Source organism: Elephas maximus, chromosome X (genome assembly GCF_024166365.1).
Source record: "Elephas maximus indicus isolate mEleMax1 chromosome X, mEleMax1 primary haplotype, whole genome shotgun sequence".
NCBI lineage: Eukaryota > Metazoa > Chordata > Mammalia > Proboscidea > Elephantidae > Elephas > Elephas maximus.
Genome location: NC_064846.1, coordinates 37,838,226 through 37,856,308, shown reverse-complemented (window position 1 = coordinate 37,856,308; position 18,083 = coordinate 37,838,226). Strand labels below are relative to the sequence as shown.

The window sequence follows — 18,083 nt, the reverse complement described above, 5'->3', positions numbered from 1 at the left end:
AAACATTCAGAGAAGAGCTCACACCAGTACTACTCAAACTATTTCAAAACATAGAAGAGGAAGAAATACTCCCAAATTCCTTCTATGAAGCCAGCATAACCCTGATACCAAAGCCAGGCAAAGATACCAGAAAAAAAGAAAATTACAGAACAATATCTCTCATAAATATAGATGCAAAAATTCTCAAGAAAATTCTAGCCAATAGAATTCAGCATCATATCAAAAATATAATATGTCACCACCAAGCGGGATTCATACCAGGTATGCAATGATGGTTCAACATTAGAAAATCAATTGACGTAATCCACCACATAAATAAAATGAAAGAATCACGTGATCATCTCAATCAATGCAGAAAAGGCATTTGATAAAGCCCAACACCCATTCCTGATAAAAACTCTCAGCAAAATAGGAATAGAAGGGAAATTCCTCAACATAATAAATGGCATCTATATACAAAACCTTTTTTTTTTAATACAAAACTAACAACTAACAACTAAATCATTTCTCAATGGAGAGAGGCTGAAAGCATTCCTCCTGAGAACAGGAACAAGACAAGGATGCCTTTTATCACCACTCCTGCTTAATGCTGTGCTGGAAGTTCTAGCTAGGGCAATAGGACAAGGAAAAGAAATAAAGGGCATCCAAGTTGAAAAAAGGAGTAAAACTATCCCTATCCGCAAATTATATGATACTATTTTTTTTATATACATATAGAGGAAACCCTGGTGGAGTAGTGGTTAAGTGCAACGGCTGCTAACCAAAGGGTCGGCAGTTTGAATCCGCCAGGTGCTCCTTGGAAGCTCTATGGGGCAGCTCTACTCTGTCCTATAGGGTCGCTATGAGTTGGAATCAACTCGATGGCACTGGGTTTGGTTTTCGGTTGGTATACATAGAGAACCCCAAAGATTCCACAAGGAAACTACTGGAACTAATAGAAAGATTCAGCAGAGTACCAGGATACAACATAAACATACAAAAATCAGTTGGATTGTTATACATCAACATTTGAAAAGAAAATTAAGGAAACAATACCAGTTATAGTTGGCCCTAAAAAAATAAAATAAAACAATTAGGAATAAATCTGACCAGGGGCATAAAGGAGCCCTGGTGGAGTAGTTAAGAGCTTGGCTGCTAACCAATAGGTTGGCAGTTTGAATCCACCAGCCACTCCTTGCAAACTCTGTGGGGCAGTTCTACTGTGTCCTATCGAGTTGTTGTGAATTGGAGTTAACGTGATGGCAATGATTTTTTTTGTTTGTTTAGGGACATAAAATATCTATACAAAGAAAACTACAAAATGCTACTGCAAGAAACCAAAAGAGACCTACACAAATGGAAAAATATACCATGCTTATGGATAGGAAGACTCAACGTTGTGAAAATGTCAATTCTACCCAAAGCTATCTACAGATATAATGCAGTCCCTATTCAAATACCAACAACGTTCTTTAATGATATGGAAAAACTAATCACTAACTTTATGTGGAAAGGAAAGAGGCCTCAGATATGCAAAGCATTATTGATCTCAGAACCTACTATACAGCCACAGTAGTCAAAACAGCCTGGTACTGGTACAACAGCAGACCCATAGACCAATGGAACAGAATTGAGAACCCAGGTGTAAATTCATCCACCTATGGTCAGCTGATCTTTGGCAAAGAACCAAAGTCCATTAAATGGGGAAAAGGTAGTCTCTTTAACAAATGGTGCTGGCAAAACTGAATGTCCATCTGTAAAGAAATGAAACAGGACCCATACCTCACACCATACACAAAATGGATCAAAGACCTAAATATAAAATCTAAAACTATAAAGATCATGGAAGAAAAAATAGGGACAATGCTAGGGGTCCTAATACACAACATAAATAGAATATAAACCATAACTAACAATGCACAAACACCAGAAGAGAAACTACATAACTCAGAGCTTCTAAAAATTAAACACTTATGCTCATCGAAGGACTTCAGCAAAAGAGTTAAAAGAGAACCTACAGACTGGGAAAAAAAATTTGGCTACTACATATCCGACAAGGGCCTAATCTCTAAAATCTACAAGATACTGCAACACCGTGACAACAAAAAGATGAATAATCCAATTAATAAATGTACAAAGGGTATAAACAGACACTTCACCAAAGAAGACATTCAGGCAGCTAACAGACACATGAGGAAATGTTCTTGATTAAAAAAAAAAAAAAAGATTACTAGTCATTAAACCAAAAAAAACAAACCCAGTGCCGTCGAGTCGATTCCGACTCATAGCGACCCTATAGGACAGAGTAGAACTGCCCCCACAGAGTTTCCAAGGAGCACCTGGCAGATTCGAACTGCCATCCCTTTGGTTAGCAGCCGTAGCATTTAACCACTACGCCACCAGGGTTTCCATTAGAGAAATGCAAATCAAAACTACAATGAGATACCATTTCCCCCTGACATTAATGGCACTGGTCAAAAAAACAGAAAATAACAAAGGTCAGAGAGGCTGCGGGGAGGTTGGAACTCTTATGCACTGCTGGTGGGAAATGTAAAATGGTACAACCACTTTGGAAATCGATTTGGTGCTTCCTTAGAAAGCTAGAAATAAAAATACCATATGATCCAGCAATCCCACTCCTAGGAATATATCCTAGAGAAATAAGCCATCACATAAATGGACATATGCACACCCATGTTCATTGCAGCATTATTCACAATAGCAAAAAGATGGAAGCAACCTAAGTGCCCATCAACAGATGAACAGATAAACAAACCATGGTACATACACACAATGATAAAAAAACAATCATGAATCCTTTAAATATCTCACAACATGGATGAATCTGGAGGGCATTATGCTAAGTGAAATAAGTCTATCACAAAAGGACAAATACTGTAAGAGACCACTATTATAAAAACTCAAGAAAATGTTCATACACAGAAAGAAACAATCTTTGATGATTAGGAGTGACGGGGTGGTTGGGGATGGGAAAACATTAAGTAGATAGCAGATAAGTCGGCAGTTTGAATCCACCAGCCGCTACTTGGAACCCTGTAGGGCAGTTCTACTCTGTCCTACAGGGTCGCTATGAATTGGAATTGACTCGATGGCAATGGGTTTGGTTTTTCTTTGTTTTTGGTGGAGAGAGAGACAGTGCACAATATAGGGGAGGTCAGCACAACTTGACCAAGGCAAAGTCATAGAAGATTCATAAGTATATCTAAACACCCTGAGGGACTGAGTTACTGGAGCTGAAGGCTGAGGACCACGGTCATGGGGATCATCTAGGTCAATCTGCATAACAAAGTTCATAAAGAAAATGTTCTACATCCAACTATGGTGAGTAGCATCTGGGGTCTTAAAAGCTTTTGAGTGGCCATCCCACCTGGAGCAAAGGAGAATGAAGAAAACCAAAGACACGAGGGAAATAATAGTCCAAGGGACTAATGGACCACAAGTACCATAGCCTCCACCAGCCTGAGCCCAGAAGAACTAGATGATGCCTGGCTACCACCACCAACCACTCTGACAGGAATCTTAATAGAGGATCCCAGACTGAGTGGGAGAAAAATGTAGAACAAAATTCAAACACACACACACACACACAAAACCAGACTTACTGGTTTGACAGAGACTGGAAGAACCCCCCAGACTATGGCCCCTGGACACCCTCTAATTCAGAACTGAAGCCTTTCTCAAAGTTCACCCTTCAGCCAAAGATTAGACAGGTCTATAAAACAAACAATAACACCCGTGAGGAATGTGCTTCTTAGTTCAGTCATGTATAAGAGACCAAAAGGGCAACACCTGCCCAAAAGCAATGAGAAGGCAGGAAAGGACAGGAGAAATGGACAAATGGAAACGGGGAATTGGGGTGTAGAAAGGGGGAGTGTTGACACATCGTGGGGATTGCAACCAATGTCACAAAACTATTTGTGTATAAATTGTTGCATGAGAGACTAATTTGCTCTGTAAAGTTTCAATAAAAGCACAATAAAAAAAAGAAAAAAAAAGGTTTCAGGCTGAGAGTCTGAACATAGTTCTCTATTAATGAGTTGGCTTAAAAAAAATCTACATGGTATTGAAACAAAAAAAAACCAAACCCGTTGCCGTTGAGTCAATTCCGACTCGTAGCAACCCTATAGGACAGAGTAGAACTGCCCTGTGGGGTTTCCAAGCAGCGCCTGGTGGATTTGAACTGCCAACCTTTTGGTTAGCAGCTGTAGCTCTTAAGCACTAAGCCACCAGGGCTTCCACATGGTATTCGGGAGAGGGGGGGTTATAATACATGTAAAAGCAGTTTGAGAAAAGCATAAAGTTCCATCCAAATGTAAGGTGTACAGAGGGGCAGGGGAGAGTGAATGGGGAGACAATCATGTGCCCATTTCAGAATGTAGATGAGTATCCAGAGGGAGGCTCCCTTGGGAAAAGGAAGAGTCAAATTAACCACCTCCACATCCATTAATCTAGAATGGGGCACTACCCAGAAGGGGGCACTACCCTGCCCCCAAAACCACAAGCCAGCCCTATTAACAACTCAGTAGATAAGACTAGAACAGACTTCCTCCCATCCAAGACTTTGATTTCCAGTTCTTTCCTCCACTTGGTACCTACTTGCTTTCAGGTAAGCTAAAGTCTCACCTGGAATCTTGTAAGCAGGTTGCTTCTTGGTCACGCCTTCAGATTTGGGCTCCATCTGTTGTTTCTTTGCCAAGTCAGATGTTCTGGTGAGGTTCTCTGAGGTGCCCAGGCGCCCCTGGGAAGTGGTTTTTCTGACTTGTTCTCTCCCTTTGGTTGATGAAGTTGGGCCCAAGAGGCTTATAGGACGCTTGGTAAAGTCACCTTGTTTCTCACTCTTGTACTTCTGCGAGGAAGGGGTTTTTCTTAGTCTCACGCCAAAAATGCTTTTAACATCAGCCCCACTGGCAGGTGAACTTGAAAGCTTGTTATCATTCTGATCACCACTCTCAAGAACTTCTTTCTTAGAGTGAAGACCCACAGAAATGGATGTTTTTAGGGCAGAAGCAGTGGTGACTTTTACAGGTTTGGTAGTAAGGGACTTAGTGAGGTCTTCGGATCCTTGGATGCGTCTCTTGCTTCTGTCTGGAGAAACTTGGGCTTTTGGTAGGGACCCACTGCCAGGATCGCTCTCGAAACTGGTTCCCTTGACAGGGTCTTTAGAAGCCTGGAAAGACTGTCTGGAAGGTAGCTGCTTTTCAGGACTGCTGCACCCTACAGGTACACTCACTGAGCCTGTTGAGGAAATCTGTGGTTTGGAATCTGTGGCCTGGAAAGGGCGTCTGGATGGCAGCTGCTCTTTAGAGCTCCTCCCCTCCTCAGGAAAGCTCTTGGAAACTGACATTTCTTGCTGGTGCTCAGGCTTCTCCAAGGCCTGGGAAAGGTGTTTGGGAAACTGTTGCTTTTTAGAGCTGCTCCACTTCTCTGGAGTATTCTCTGAACCTGAGGAAACTTCTTGTTGGTCTTCAGGCTTCTCCAAAGACTGTAAAGGGTGCTTTGTAGCCATCGGCTTCACAGCAATGCCTTCCTCAATGTTAGCACTCTCAGAAGCTGAAAAAACTTGGTGCTTGACTTTAGGGCTCGACAAAGATTTGGAAGAATGATCTGGAGGCAGAGGATCCACAGTAATGCTCCCCTCAACAGCAGGGCTCTCTGAACCTGAAAAAATATGCTGTGCCATAAACTTCACAAATGACTGGGGAGGATGCCTAGGAAGCGGCGATTTCTTCGAAATGCCTTTTTCAGCATCAGCATTCTCTAGACGTGAGGACATTTCCTGGACTTTAGACTTCGTTAAGAGCTGGATAGGATATTTGGGAGGCAGTGGCTTCCCAGAAATGCCCCCCTCAATAGCAGCACTCTCAAAACTGGAGGTAATTTCCTGGACTCTATGTCTTACAATGGACCGAGAAGGATGTCTGGAAGGCAACTCCTCCTCAGAAATGCCCCCCTCAACAGCAGTGCTCTCTGGACCTGTTGAGACTTGTTGCTCAGATTTAGGGTTTGCCCGTGGCTGGAAAGGGCGTCTGGGAGACATTGACTTCACCGAACTGCTCCTTTCTACAGAAGCACTCATGGAAACTGAGGAGACTTCTTGCTCAACTATTGGCTTCATCAGTGTCTCATAATGATGTCTGCAAGGCAGCAACTCCATAGACATGCTCCCCTGAAAAGCAGCACTCTTTGAACCTGCAGAGACTTGTTGCTTGAACTGAGGCCTCATCCATGACTGGAAAGGGTGTCTGGGAAGGAGTGGCTCCACAGAACCTTTCCACTCTGCAGAAGCACTCTTTGAATCTAGAGTAACGATCTGTGGCTGAAATTTAGGCTTCATCCAGGGCTGTAAAGGGGACCCAGGAGGCAGAAGCGCCTCAAAACTTCCCTCCTCAACAGCAGTGCTCCCTGAGAAGATTTGCTGGACTTCAGGATTTTTCAAGGACTGGGAAGAATATTTGGGAAGTGGTGGCTGCACAGACATGATCCTCTCTGCAGCAACACCCTCTGAAACTGAGAACACTTTTTGCTCAACTTTAACGTTCATCAAAGACTGGGAAAAAAGTTTAGGAGGCAGCTGCTTCGTAGAAATGCTCCCTTCAACAACCGTGCTTTCTGGAAATGAAGAGACTTGTTGCTCGACTTTAGGGCTCATCCATGGCTGAATAGTGCGTCTGGGAGGCAGCAGCTCCATAGAAATTCTCTCCCCAGTCGCAGCACCCTGTGCACCCAAAGAAACTTGTTCAACTACCGGTCTCACTGAGGGCTGAGAAGGACATCCAGTAGACGGCGCCTGTGTAGAAATGTCCCCCGCAACAGCAGTGGTTTCTGGACCTACGGAGACTTCTTGCTCAACTCCTGGTCTCATCAGGGGCTGAGGATGATGTTTGAGAGGCATAGGCTCCGTAAAAATAATCCCCTCAACGGTAGTACTCTCTGAACCTGGGAAGACTTGTTTCTCTACTTTAGGCCTCCTCAGACGCCTAGAAGAGACTCTGGGAGGCAGCGGCTTCATAGGAATGTCCCACTCTGAACCTGCAGAGACTTGTTGCTCGAATATAGGACTCACCCATGACTGAGAAGGGCACCCAGAAGACATTGGCTCCACAGAACCACTCCATTCTGTAGAAGTACTCATTGAACCTGAGGGGTCTTGTTGCTCACCAATAGGCCTCATAAAGGGCTGAGAAGGGCATTTGGGTGGCAGCTTCTCCGCAGAAACACTCCATTCCTCAGGAGTGTTCTCTGGAACTGAGGAGACTTCTTGTTGGTCTTCAGGCTTTCCCAAGGCCTGGGAAGGGTGTCTGGGATGCGGGTCTCCCTCAGAGCTACTCCAATCCTTAGCACTATTGTACTTTTCAACATAACTATTTGATCCTCTGGAGACTTCTTCATTTTCAGGCTCCCCCAAAGCCTGGGAAGGGCAACCTGGAGCCAGCTGCTCCTCAGAACCAGTCCCCTTCCCTGAACCAGTCCCCTCCTCTGAAATATTCTGTGAATCTGAGGAGGCTTCTTGTTCATCTTCAGCCGTTCCCAAGGCCTGTGACAAGGGTCTGAGAGCCATTTGCTGCCCAGAACTGCTCAATCCCACAACTAAACTTTCTGATTCTGAGGAGACTTCTTGTTCATTTTCAAGCTTCCCTAAGGTCTGGAAAGAGTGTCCAGGAGCCAGCTGGTCCTCTGACTCACTCTCCTCTTCTGAAGTACTCTCTGAATCTGAGACTTGTTGACAGTCTTCAGGCCTTTCCAAAGCCTGAGAAAGGCTTCTGGGAGGCAGCCTCTCTGCAGAAATGCTTCTCTCTGCCCTAGCACTTGCTGTACCTGCAGTGCTTGCTGTGAAGGCCTGGAGCATGTTTGCAGGATGCTTTTCTTTGCAGATAGTTGGGGTATCCTGAGCTGACTCCATTTTACATTGGGCATTTTGTGAATCAAGGCTGGGAGATGCTTCCCCTTCTGACTGGATTTGAGAAGGATCCATAAGGGCCTGAGCCTCCACTCTCACTGAGGGGGTGCCATCTTCTTGAGTTGTAGAAGGGCTTTCCACTGCAGGCGAAAGAGAAGCTTCGGCTTCTGTTTTCTCAGCTCCCGAAGCCCTATCTTCATTGTTCTCAGCTCCCGAAGCCCTATCTTCATTGTCCTCAGCTCCAGAAGCCCTATCTTCATTGTTCTCAGCTCCAGAAGCCCTATCTTCATTGTCCTCAGCTCCAGAAGCCCAATCTTCATTGTTTGGTGGTGGACCACTAACCATGGACTCTCTCCCATCTTCAGGTATGTGTTGTGGTGCTGATGCTTTTCTGGCTTTGCCATCTATGCTGGCATTTAGCAACTCCTGAGGGGTAGCTGTTTCTGATTCTGGAGTTGTGGGCTGCTCCATAACTTGCTTCTCCAAGGGCAGGTACCTGAGAGGGCAATCCTTGGCAGTCTTCTCAGCAGATGGGGACTCAGCTCGATCTCCCAGGCCATGGGCTTGACTGGATTTTTTAAGTCTTCTTCCTTTGGATCCACACTCACTCGTGCCTGAAGTACTTGATCCTTTCCCTCCATGTGCTGCTGACACTGGGTAGCCCTGACTCTCAGCTGCGTCAGTGTTTGAAGCCTTCTTCTGATCTGTTGCATTCTTAGCATAAATCTCAGTCTCGTTGCTTTGTTCCTGGCTTGAGGGACCTGTACCAAATAGAAATAAGGAAAGGAGAAATGTGTGTGCTTTTGATGTCCTAAAATAAAAATACTCTGCCCTGTCCCAATGAGTACCTATTTGCTGTAGAATTCCTTAGCATGAAGGAGCAGTTATTCAGAAGGTAAAGAGCAACTTGGTCACTATTAGCCTTCCACAGTTGAAAATTTTTAAATCAAAGGGAAATACCAGTTTTATGAACTGATTCCAGGGTTGGTTCATCACCATTTTACCAATAGTTCCGTCTATCATTAGGTGTATAACACATCAAAAGGCAATTTTGGTTACCTTTGAAGAAACTGATTGGGGCAGAGAAAATGGAAATTTTTACTTTGTAATTGATATTTATATTTTCTACTTAACATTTCTCCAAAAGGCTTGAATTTTCATCTCATGTGCATGTGTTGCTTTATTTTTTTTAGAAAGGTGTCAACAGGAGCTATTTGGGAGGTAGGATTATGGCCCCCTTTTCTTCTCTTTTGTATTAAAATAATCCTATGTGATATTATACATACAAAACAGTTTTTGAAAAGCCTTAACAATTGCATCAGTCACAGACTTCAGTTCAAGCACAAGGCGACAGTTTACAGATTGCTCCTCTCCCTCTCTAGTTTATTGCCAGGTGGGAGGGCCCTTGGCTGCCTCTCCTCCCTCACCATCTGCTGTATCCCTAGCTCCATCTAGTGGTTTCATATCCAGCATACAGCACTGAGCATAGCTGGTTATACTCCAAACCACTCTCATTATGTGGAAAACCCAAGTATCTGCCCCCATGGACACTGACTCAGTTCTATCCTCTGGGTGAAAACGGACAACTACTAAAAATAAACATGAAAAAGATAAAAAGAAAGTAAAAGAGATTGCTCATTTTATTTCTTTGTGTGTGTATGTGTGATCGTTTTGTTAGTTTTCATGGGAAAATTTGTTTAGAGATATCCTGTCTTTGAGCCCACGTGTGAAATCCTTTGTGGCAAAAACATGAGGTAACTGTTAATTTGTGGAACTGGAATTTTGTTTTACCAAGTACGTACTGCTTGAAATTAGCTTTCCATCAGCTGAAGCCAATATCCACATATGCACACGTGTGTGAGTGTGCATGCACACACACACACACAGATTTTCACTCTGGTGGTATTTGTTGTTTGAGGGTTTGATGGGTGTCAGCTGCCAAGGACATTTGTCTGCAGCTGCCCAAGCTGTTTTGCCTACAGATGTGGGAACTGGTCTCACTGTTAACACGAGACCTTTTCTCTCTACTGGAAGAGAAAGGCAACTTTAAAAAGGGAGTTTAGGACCAACTTTGTTATTCTTGTCTAGTTCTGTTGTTGAGGGGATCACTGAAGGGGAAATCACTGGCTCCCTTCAGAGAGACGGGCTCACCGAGGAAGTCACCACATGAAATATACTCAGAGAGGATAAAACAAACTTACAAACAAACAAAACACCTTTATGCTTGGAAGTTCATTTAGATAAAATAGGAATCAGGTATGACCTTTACCTAAACCCTACACAAGGGGCAATTGCATTTGTTAGGCAGTTTAGACGGAGAAACCTGGAGCACCTTAGTATGCTTCTTAAATAAAAAGGTTTTTGAGGACCAAGGGCAGCAGGTTCCTCTTCATATGGCTCCTCTCATACAGCACTGTGCATTTAAGCTGGCAATGCATGTTTTGGGATGAGGGTGAAGATGTGCCAACCTGCACTGTCTTTTTTCGGCTTCTTTTGGTCAGGTTCTTTTATTTCGGTTGTACTCTTCTCTTCTTCAGAAGCCAGTGGAAGGCTTGGCTCCTCCTGCTTTGGTTTCACCTAAAACAGGGAGAGAAAGAGTTTGAATCAGACTGAAGTGTTCTCTACCCACCCCTTCATGGTTGCCAAAGGGAAAAAAAATCAGGAAAAATGTTGTTGATATCCAAACACCTCCACTAGAAGCATAACAATACCATTAAAGATGGAAGTTATTCCCAGCGGCATCCAGCTAGAGGTCTCTGGTGATTGTTTTACTCCTTGTAAGTGTTTCATCTGTATTTGGAGTTTCTGATCTCTGAAGGAGTCCCTGGGTGGTATAAACAGTTAATGAGCTCAGCTGCTAACCAAAAGGTTGGAGGTTGGAGTCCAGCCAAGGCACCTTGAAAGAAAGGCCTGGTGATCTACTTCCAAAAAGTCAGACATTGAAACCCCTATGGAGCATAGTTCGACTCTGACACAGATGGGGGTTACCACAATTCAGAATCGACTTGACTGGCAAATTGTTTGGTTGGATCTCTGAGTGACATGCTAAAACACCCTGGAACCCACTGAACCGTACTGGAAGGCCATTAATCTGAAAATGGGGTTGCTGGGTCTGACAACAATCAGGCCCCTGGCAACACTGGAATTCTCAAATTTGGTTTGCTAGAAGTGTGAGCCAAATTCAAATCCTGTTTGGCTTTGATTCAGGGAATTTAGTAAAAGCATGAATTATGTCCTTCCAGCTCCAAAGAACAAAGAAGATTGGGGTTTTGTTGGAAGGGAAGAGATTAAAAGATGAAGGGTTCAGCCCTTGCACCGAATGAGTTGAAATTGGTTTAGCATAAACAAGGTTTGCAGATAATTACAGTGCAGCTCTGGAAATGTTAGAGTAGCACTGCACTAAAGAGCGTCTGGCATTTGCTTAGTATAAGCCTTTATGGCACGTGTTAAAGACAGACATACAAATTTTTATGCTACCACACAAAGTGCCTGCACAGACACAGCTTAAGATAATTTTTGAGTGAATGAGGTCTGGTAGACCTGGGTTCAAGTCACTGCTCCATCCCCTACTAGCTGTGTGACCTTGGGCAGGTTATGCTCTGATTCTCAGTTTCCATGTCTATAAGTTAGCGCTAAGGACAAACCTCCTGTGGGACTTGCAGATCTAAGTCATTCCAGAGCAAGAAGCAAGTGATAACCAACAAAGAGAATGTCGAAGAAGAAATCACCAAATCAATACCATTTACAATAGCCCCCATGAAGAAAATATACTTAGGAATAACTCTAACCAGAGACATAAAGGGCCTATACAAAGAAAACTACAAGACACTACTGGAAGAAACCAAAAGAGACCTACGTAAGTGGAAAAACATACCTTGCTCATGGATAGGAAGACTCAACATCATGAAAACATCTATTCTACCCAAAGCAATCTACAGATATAATGCAGTCCCAATCCAAATTCCAATGGCATTTTTTAATGAGATGGAGAAACAAAGCACCAACTTAATATGGAAAGGGAAGAGGGCCTGGATAAGCAAAGCATTACTGAAAAAGAAGAACAAAGTGGGAGGCCTCACGCTACCTGTCTTTACAACCTATTTTACTGCCACATAGTCAAAAGAGCATGGTACTGGTATAACAAGAGATACATAGACCAATGGAACAGAATTGAGAATCCAGATGTAAAATCATCCACCTATGAGCAGCTGATATTTGACAAAGGCCCAAGTTTATTAAATGGGAAAAAGACAGTCTCTTTAACAAATGGTGCTGGCATAACTGGGTATCCATCTGTAAAAAAAAAAAAAAAATGAAACAAGACCCATACCTCACACCAGGCACAAAAACCAACTCAAAGTGGATCAAAGACCTAAATATAAAATCTAAAACAATAAAGATCATGGAAGAAAAAATAGGGACAATGCTAGGAGCACTAATACATGGCATAAACAGTATACAAAACATTACTAACAATGCACAAACACCAGAAGAGAAACTAGATAACTGGGAGTTCCTAAAAATCAAACACTTATGCTCATCCAAAAACTTCACCAAAAGAGTAAAAAGATTACCTAGAGGCTAGGAAAAAGTTTTTGGTTACAACAATTCTAATCAGCGTCTGATCTCTAAAACCTACATGGTACTGCAAAAACTCAACAACAAAAAGAAAAACAACCCAATTAAAAAATGGGCAAAGGATATGAACACACAGTTCACCAAAGAAGACATTCAGATGGCTAACAGAGACATGAGAAAATGCTCATGATCATTAGCCATTAGAGAAATGCAAATCAAAACTATAGTGAGATACCATCTCACCCCAACAAGGCTGGCATTAATCCAAAAAACACAAAAGAATAAATGTTGGAGAGACTGGAACACTTCTATACTGCTGGTGGGAATGTAAAATGGTACAACCACTTTGGAAATCAATTTAGCGCTTCCTTAGAAAACTAGAAATAGAAGTACCATACAATCCAGCAATCCTACTCCTCGGAATATATCCTAGAGAAATAAGAGCCTTCACAAGGATAGATATATGCACACTCATGTTCATTGCAGCACTGTTTACAAAAGCAAAAAGATGGAAACAACCAAGGTGACCATTAATGGATGAATGGATAGACAGATTATTGTGTATTCACACAACAGAATACTACACAACAATAAAGAACAACGATGAATCCGTGAAACATCTCGTAACATGGAGGAATCTGGAAGGCATTATACTGAGTGAAATTAGTCAGTTGCAAAAGGACAAATATTGTACAAGACCACTACTATAAGAACTGAAAAAAGGTTTAAACACAGATGGAAACATTCTTTGATGGTTATGAGGGTGGGGAGGGAGGGGGTATTCACTAATTAGATAACCCCTCCCAAAAAAATATAGTAGACAAGAATTATTTTAGGTGAAGGAAACGACGACACACAATACAGAGGAAGTCAGCACAACTGGACTAATCAAAAGCTAAGAAGTTTCCTGAATACAACCAAACACTTCAAGGGACAGAGTAGCAGGGCCAGGGGTCTGGGGACCATGGTTTCAGGGGACATCTAGGTCAATTGGCATGACGAAGTATATTCAGAAAACGTTCTGCATCCCACTTTGGTGAGTCATGACTGGGGTCTTAAAAGCTAACAAGCTGCCATCGAAGATGCATCAAATTGGTCCCAACACACCTGGAGCAAAGGAGAATGAAGAACACCAAAGACACAAGGTAATTACGAGCCCAAGAGGCAGAAAGGGCCACATAAAGCAGAGACTAAATCAGCCTGAGACCAGAAGAACTAGATGGTGCCCGGCTACAACCGATGACTGCCCTGACAGGGAACACAACAGAGAACCCCTGAGGGAGCAGAAGAGCAGTGGGATGCAGACCTCAAGTTCTTGTAAAAAGACCAGACTTAATGGTCTGACTGAGACTAGAAGGACCCTGGAGGTTATGGTCCCCAGACCTTCTGTTAGCCCAAGACAGGAACCATTCCCAAAGCCAACTCTTCAGACAGGGATTGGACTGGACTATAAGATAGAACATGATAGTGGTGAGGAGTGAGCTTCTTGGTTCAAGTAGACACATGAGACTATGTGGGCAGCTCTTGTCTGGAGGGGAGATGAGAAGGCAGAGGGGGACAAGAGCTGGTTGAATGGACATGGGAAACACAGGGTAGAGAGAAGGAGTGGGCTGTCACATTGTAGGGAGAGCAACTAGGGTCACGTAACAATGTGTGTATAATTTTTTGTATGAGAGAAACTGACTTGAATTATAAACTTTCACTGAAAGCACAATAAAAAAAGAAAAAAAAAAGATCCAAGTGATAGCAGCTTTTGTGTTATAAATGACCCTGGACCCTTTTATATTCATCCATGTGTCAGGGAGAGAGTCATAGGGAAGCAGGAGATGTTCAGGCCTGTTCAGAGAGTGCTGTCAAGGCCTCTTCTCAATTAGGCTATCAGAAGGAAGAAAGAAGGGTCACAACGAAGTTTCCCTCAGCCAACATCTCCCACCTCCCATGTTTGTGGTAACGTGTCCAGGGGATAATGTGTGTATAGGGCTTTACACCCCTTGCCTGACACCAAACCAAGGAGACCCTCTTAGGGCTACCATAGGACCCCTCTTAACTGCACACCCAGTCCCTGCCAACTACTCTCTCAATTTGTACTTTGACTCCAGGATTGGAGGAAGATTCATTAACAACCTGCATCATGCAGATGATACAACCTTCCTTGCTGAAAGCAAAGAGGACTCGAAGCACTTACTGATGAAGATCAAAGACGACAGCCTTCAGTATGGATTGCACCTCAGCATAAAGAAAACAAAAATCCTCACAACTGGACCAATAAGCAACATCTTGATAAATGGAGAAAAGATTGAAGTTGTCAAGAATTTCATTTTACTTGGATCCACAATCAACGCCCATGGAAGCACCAGTCAAGAAATCAAAAGACACATTGCATTGGGCAAATCTGCTGCAAAAGACCTTTTTAAAGTCTTGAAAGGTAAAGATGGCACCTTGAAGACTAAGGTGCGCCTGACCCAAGCCATGGTGTTTTCAATTGCCTCATATGCATGTGAAAGCTGGACAATGAATAAAGAAGACAAAAGAATTGGTGCCTTTGAATTATGGTGTTGATGAAGAATACTGAATATACCAGTATGTATCAGACTGCCAGAAGAACAAACAAATCTGTCTTGGAAGAAGTACAGCCCGTGTGCTCATTAGAAGCAAGGACGGCGAGACCTTGTCTCACATACTTTGGACATGTTATCAGGAGGGACCAGTCCATGCAGAAGGACATCATGCTTGATAAAGCAGAGGGTCAGCAAAAAAGAGGAAGACCCTCCACGAGATGGACTGACACAGTGGCTGCAACAATGGGCTCAAGCATAACAGCGATTGTAAGGATGGCGCAGGACTGGGCAGTGTTTCGTTTTGTTGTACGTAGGGTCACTATGAGTTGGAACTGACTCGGTGGCACCTAACAACAATAACAACTACTTTCTAAAGCTAAATTTAGATGTCTAAGCTAGAGGCAATGGGGTGGGTGAAAAGAGTGCTGGGCTGGAAGTCAGAAGACTGGATTCTGGACCTAGCTCCGATATTACCTGGGTGTTTGACTTTGGGTAAGTACTTTAACTATTCGTAGTTTAATGTCCTTCCCTGTAAAATACTTGCACTACACAATCTTTCTGTCTTTTCCAGCTCTGATTTAGAGCCCCTTACTTATAGCCCAGAATCGTTAGGGGATTGGGTGTTCCACCAGAGTGAATTTTCTAGCTCACTGACACAACCTCTTCACCTGTTGTTGTTGGGTGCTGTCGAGTTGATATCTGACTCATAGCAACCCCATGTGACAGAGTAGAACTGACCCATAGAGTTTTATTGCTGTTATCTTTACAGAAGCAGATTGCCAGGTCTTTCTCATGCAGAGCAGCTAGGTGGGTTTGAACCTCCAAGCTCTTGGTTAGGAGCCAAGTGCTAAACCATTGCACCACCAAGGCTCTTTTTTTCAAACACCAGCATCTTTTAATTCTTAACTTTTAGTGAAAATCTTTTCCAATGGCATTACTTCCCTATCCTCTTAAACAGAAGTCAGGGAACATAATTCAACTTTTCTTAGTGACTAGGACGAACAATGAACATAATCTATTACACAGAACTATGATTCAGTGTGGCCCTGAGGGAGCTATTGAGCTGGGCAAGGTTCTTGGCCTATACTAAATGGCCCCAGATTGCTTCTGTCATCTCTCTCTGTTATCTGCTGTCACTTCTCTTTGTTGTCAGGATTCTGAGTCTGATCTGTGACCATGTTTTTAACATAATCAGTTGGCCTAAGCATAGCTCTGCCTCCTAGAAAGTCATGTGACAGGATTTTGTGACATCTGTTTGACACTGAAAGAACTTTCTATTTTTGATGAAGGTAGGCATAGCAAAACATCATCAATTCAACAATTTCTACATGTACAATTCAGTGACATTGGTTACATTCTTCAAGTTGTGCCACCTTTCTCGATGCTCTGTTTCACCATTGTCAACACAAACTCACTGACCCCTAAGCTTCTCATCTAACCTTTTGAGTTGCTGTTGTCAATCTGATCTCATATAGATAATCCTTTAAAAGATGTCATGATCTTTTGAAGGGTTAATAGCTGAGTTGTGAATATTTGGAGTTCCTGGAAGCCTCACCTACGAATGAGTGGAAGTGCTGCCATTTGTAACTCATGAATTTCATCTAATTAATGACTAAAATAACCCTGATCTGGGCTAAAGTTGAAGATTCTCTACAGAGGGCTGAGTGAATTCCCAGATGCTAAAAAAAAAAAAAATTTTTTTTTAATCCAATAAGGAGTTTCTGGGGGTTTAGTCACTGTTGCTCTTTTCTTCAGTCACTTTTATACAAGTTCCAAATGGATAGGCTACCCCTCCTGTTAGATGCAAGCTTGCTCACCCCTCTGGGGGTGTCAAGCCCAGGACAGTGCCTCAACTTCAGCATCCTTACCTATGGTATAGGAGCCCTGGTGGCACAATGTTAAGCACTCAGCTGCTAACAGCAAGGTTGGCAGTTTGAACTCACCCAGTGGCTCTTGAGGAGAAAGACCTGGTGACCTACTCCAGCAAATATTACTAGAAAACCCTATGGGGCAGGGCAGTTCTACTCTGTCACCTAGGGTCGCTGTGAGTTGAAATCAATACCATGGAACCTACCACCACCACCTGGGATATGGGTTCCCTAAGCCGTACCACTTCCCAAGAGCAAATTGCAAAAGTTAGAACTCATTTTTCATTATACAAAGAATTTATACAAGAATTTACTCCTGGGCCTCTTGAAGGACTTACAGTCGCTTGAAGTTCCTTCTTGATCCTTTGTTTCCGCGGGTTTAAAGCCATCTTGTGTCGTGCAGCTGAAGAATCCAAACAGCCCTGGGTAGTGGCTGGAGTGCTGAAACCAATGGACAGCTGGGTGCTGCTGGAAGAGGCAAGCGTGGTCAAGGAGGGTAAGCGAATGAGTCCAGATGATATCTCAGAGGAGCTCTGGAGAGAACGAGAGAAAAGAAACAAGTCAATCCCACCTGCTGTCACTAGACTCAAAAGCTGGAAAGTCCGCTGGCTGAAGAATTCTTAAAGAAGAAAACTCTGTGAATTAATGTCCGCTTCTCCTACACCTCCGCTGACACTTCCGGTCAACGGGCACACTAGAGGCAAGGTACACATATTCCTCTATCTAGTTCTCTTGCAAGTGAAAATGAGAAACAGAAAGAAGTTCAGGTTGCTCCCCTGCTTAGAAAGCATTCAGGGGCTCCCCATTACCCTCAGGACAGGAACCCAACCACTTAATGGAGCTTCCACTGTTGGGGGGTTTGCATTTTATCTTGTTCTCTATCTTCTTATTGACAGGAAGGCATCTGGCTGGGGTCAGAGGCACAACCTGTGTCAGTAAAACAGCAAGGCTCTGCGATTTCTACATAGGAGGTCTGGGTAGGGGGAACAAAATCAGGATGGAAGAGCACTTGCCTGGAAGTTGTGTGTGCATAGAGATCATATTGCCTTTACTTAACATTTGCTGTTCATGGGTGCAAGCAGGGGCAGATTAACCAGTAAGTAAGGTGTGCATGGGTTTACAGTAAGCAAGGCAGGCACGGCTTAATTGTGTTTACTAACTACTTTGTAATGAACAATTTCA

At 43.2% G+C, this 18,083-nt stretch overlaps 1 protein-coding gene across 3 annotated transcripts in view; it reads right to left on the bottom strand.

Annotated features, from left to right (window-relative positions):
- KIAA1210 (KIAA1210 ortholog) overlaps positions 1–18,083 on the bottom strand; it is a 110,695-nt gene that overhangs the window by 7,749 nt on the left and 84,863 nt on the right. For all 3 annotated transcript variants that reach the window (XM_049872847.1, XM_049872848.1, XM_049872846.1), the window contains exons 6-8: positions 17,240–17,434; positions 10,366–10,474; positions 4,624–8,658 (exon numbers count right to left, since the gene is read on the bottom strand). In XM_049872847.1, the coding sequence (XP_049728804.1) occupies positions 4,624–8,658; positions 10,366–10,474; positions 17,240–17,434 (4,339 nt within the window). The remainder of the gene's footprint in view (positions 1–4,623; positions 8,659–10,365; positions 10,475–17,239; positions 17,435–18,083) is intronic.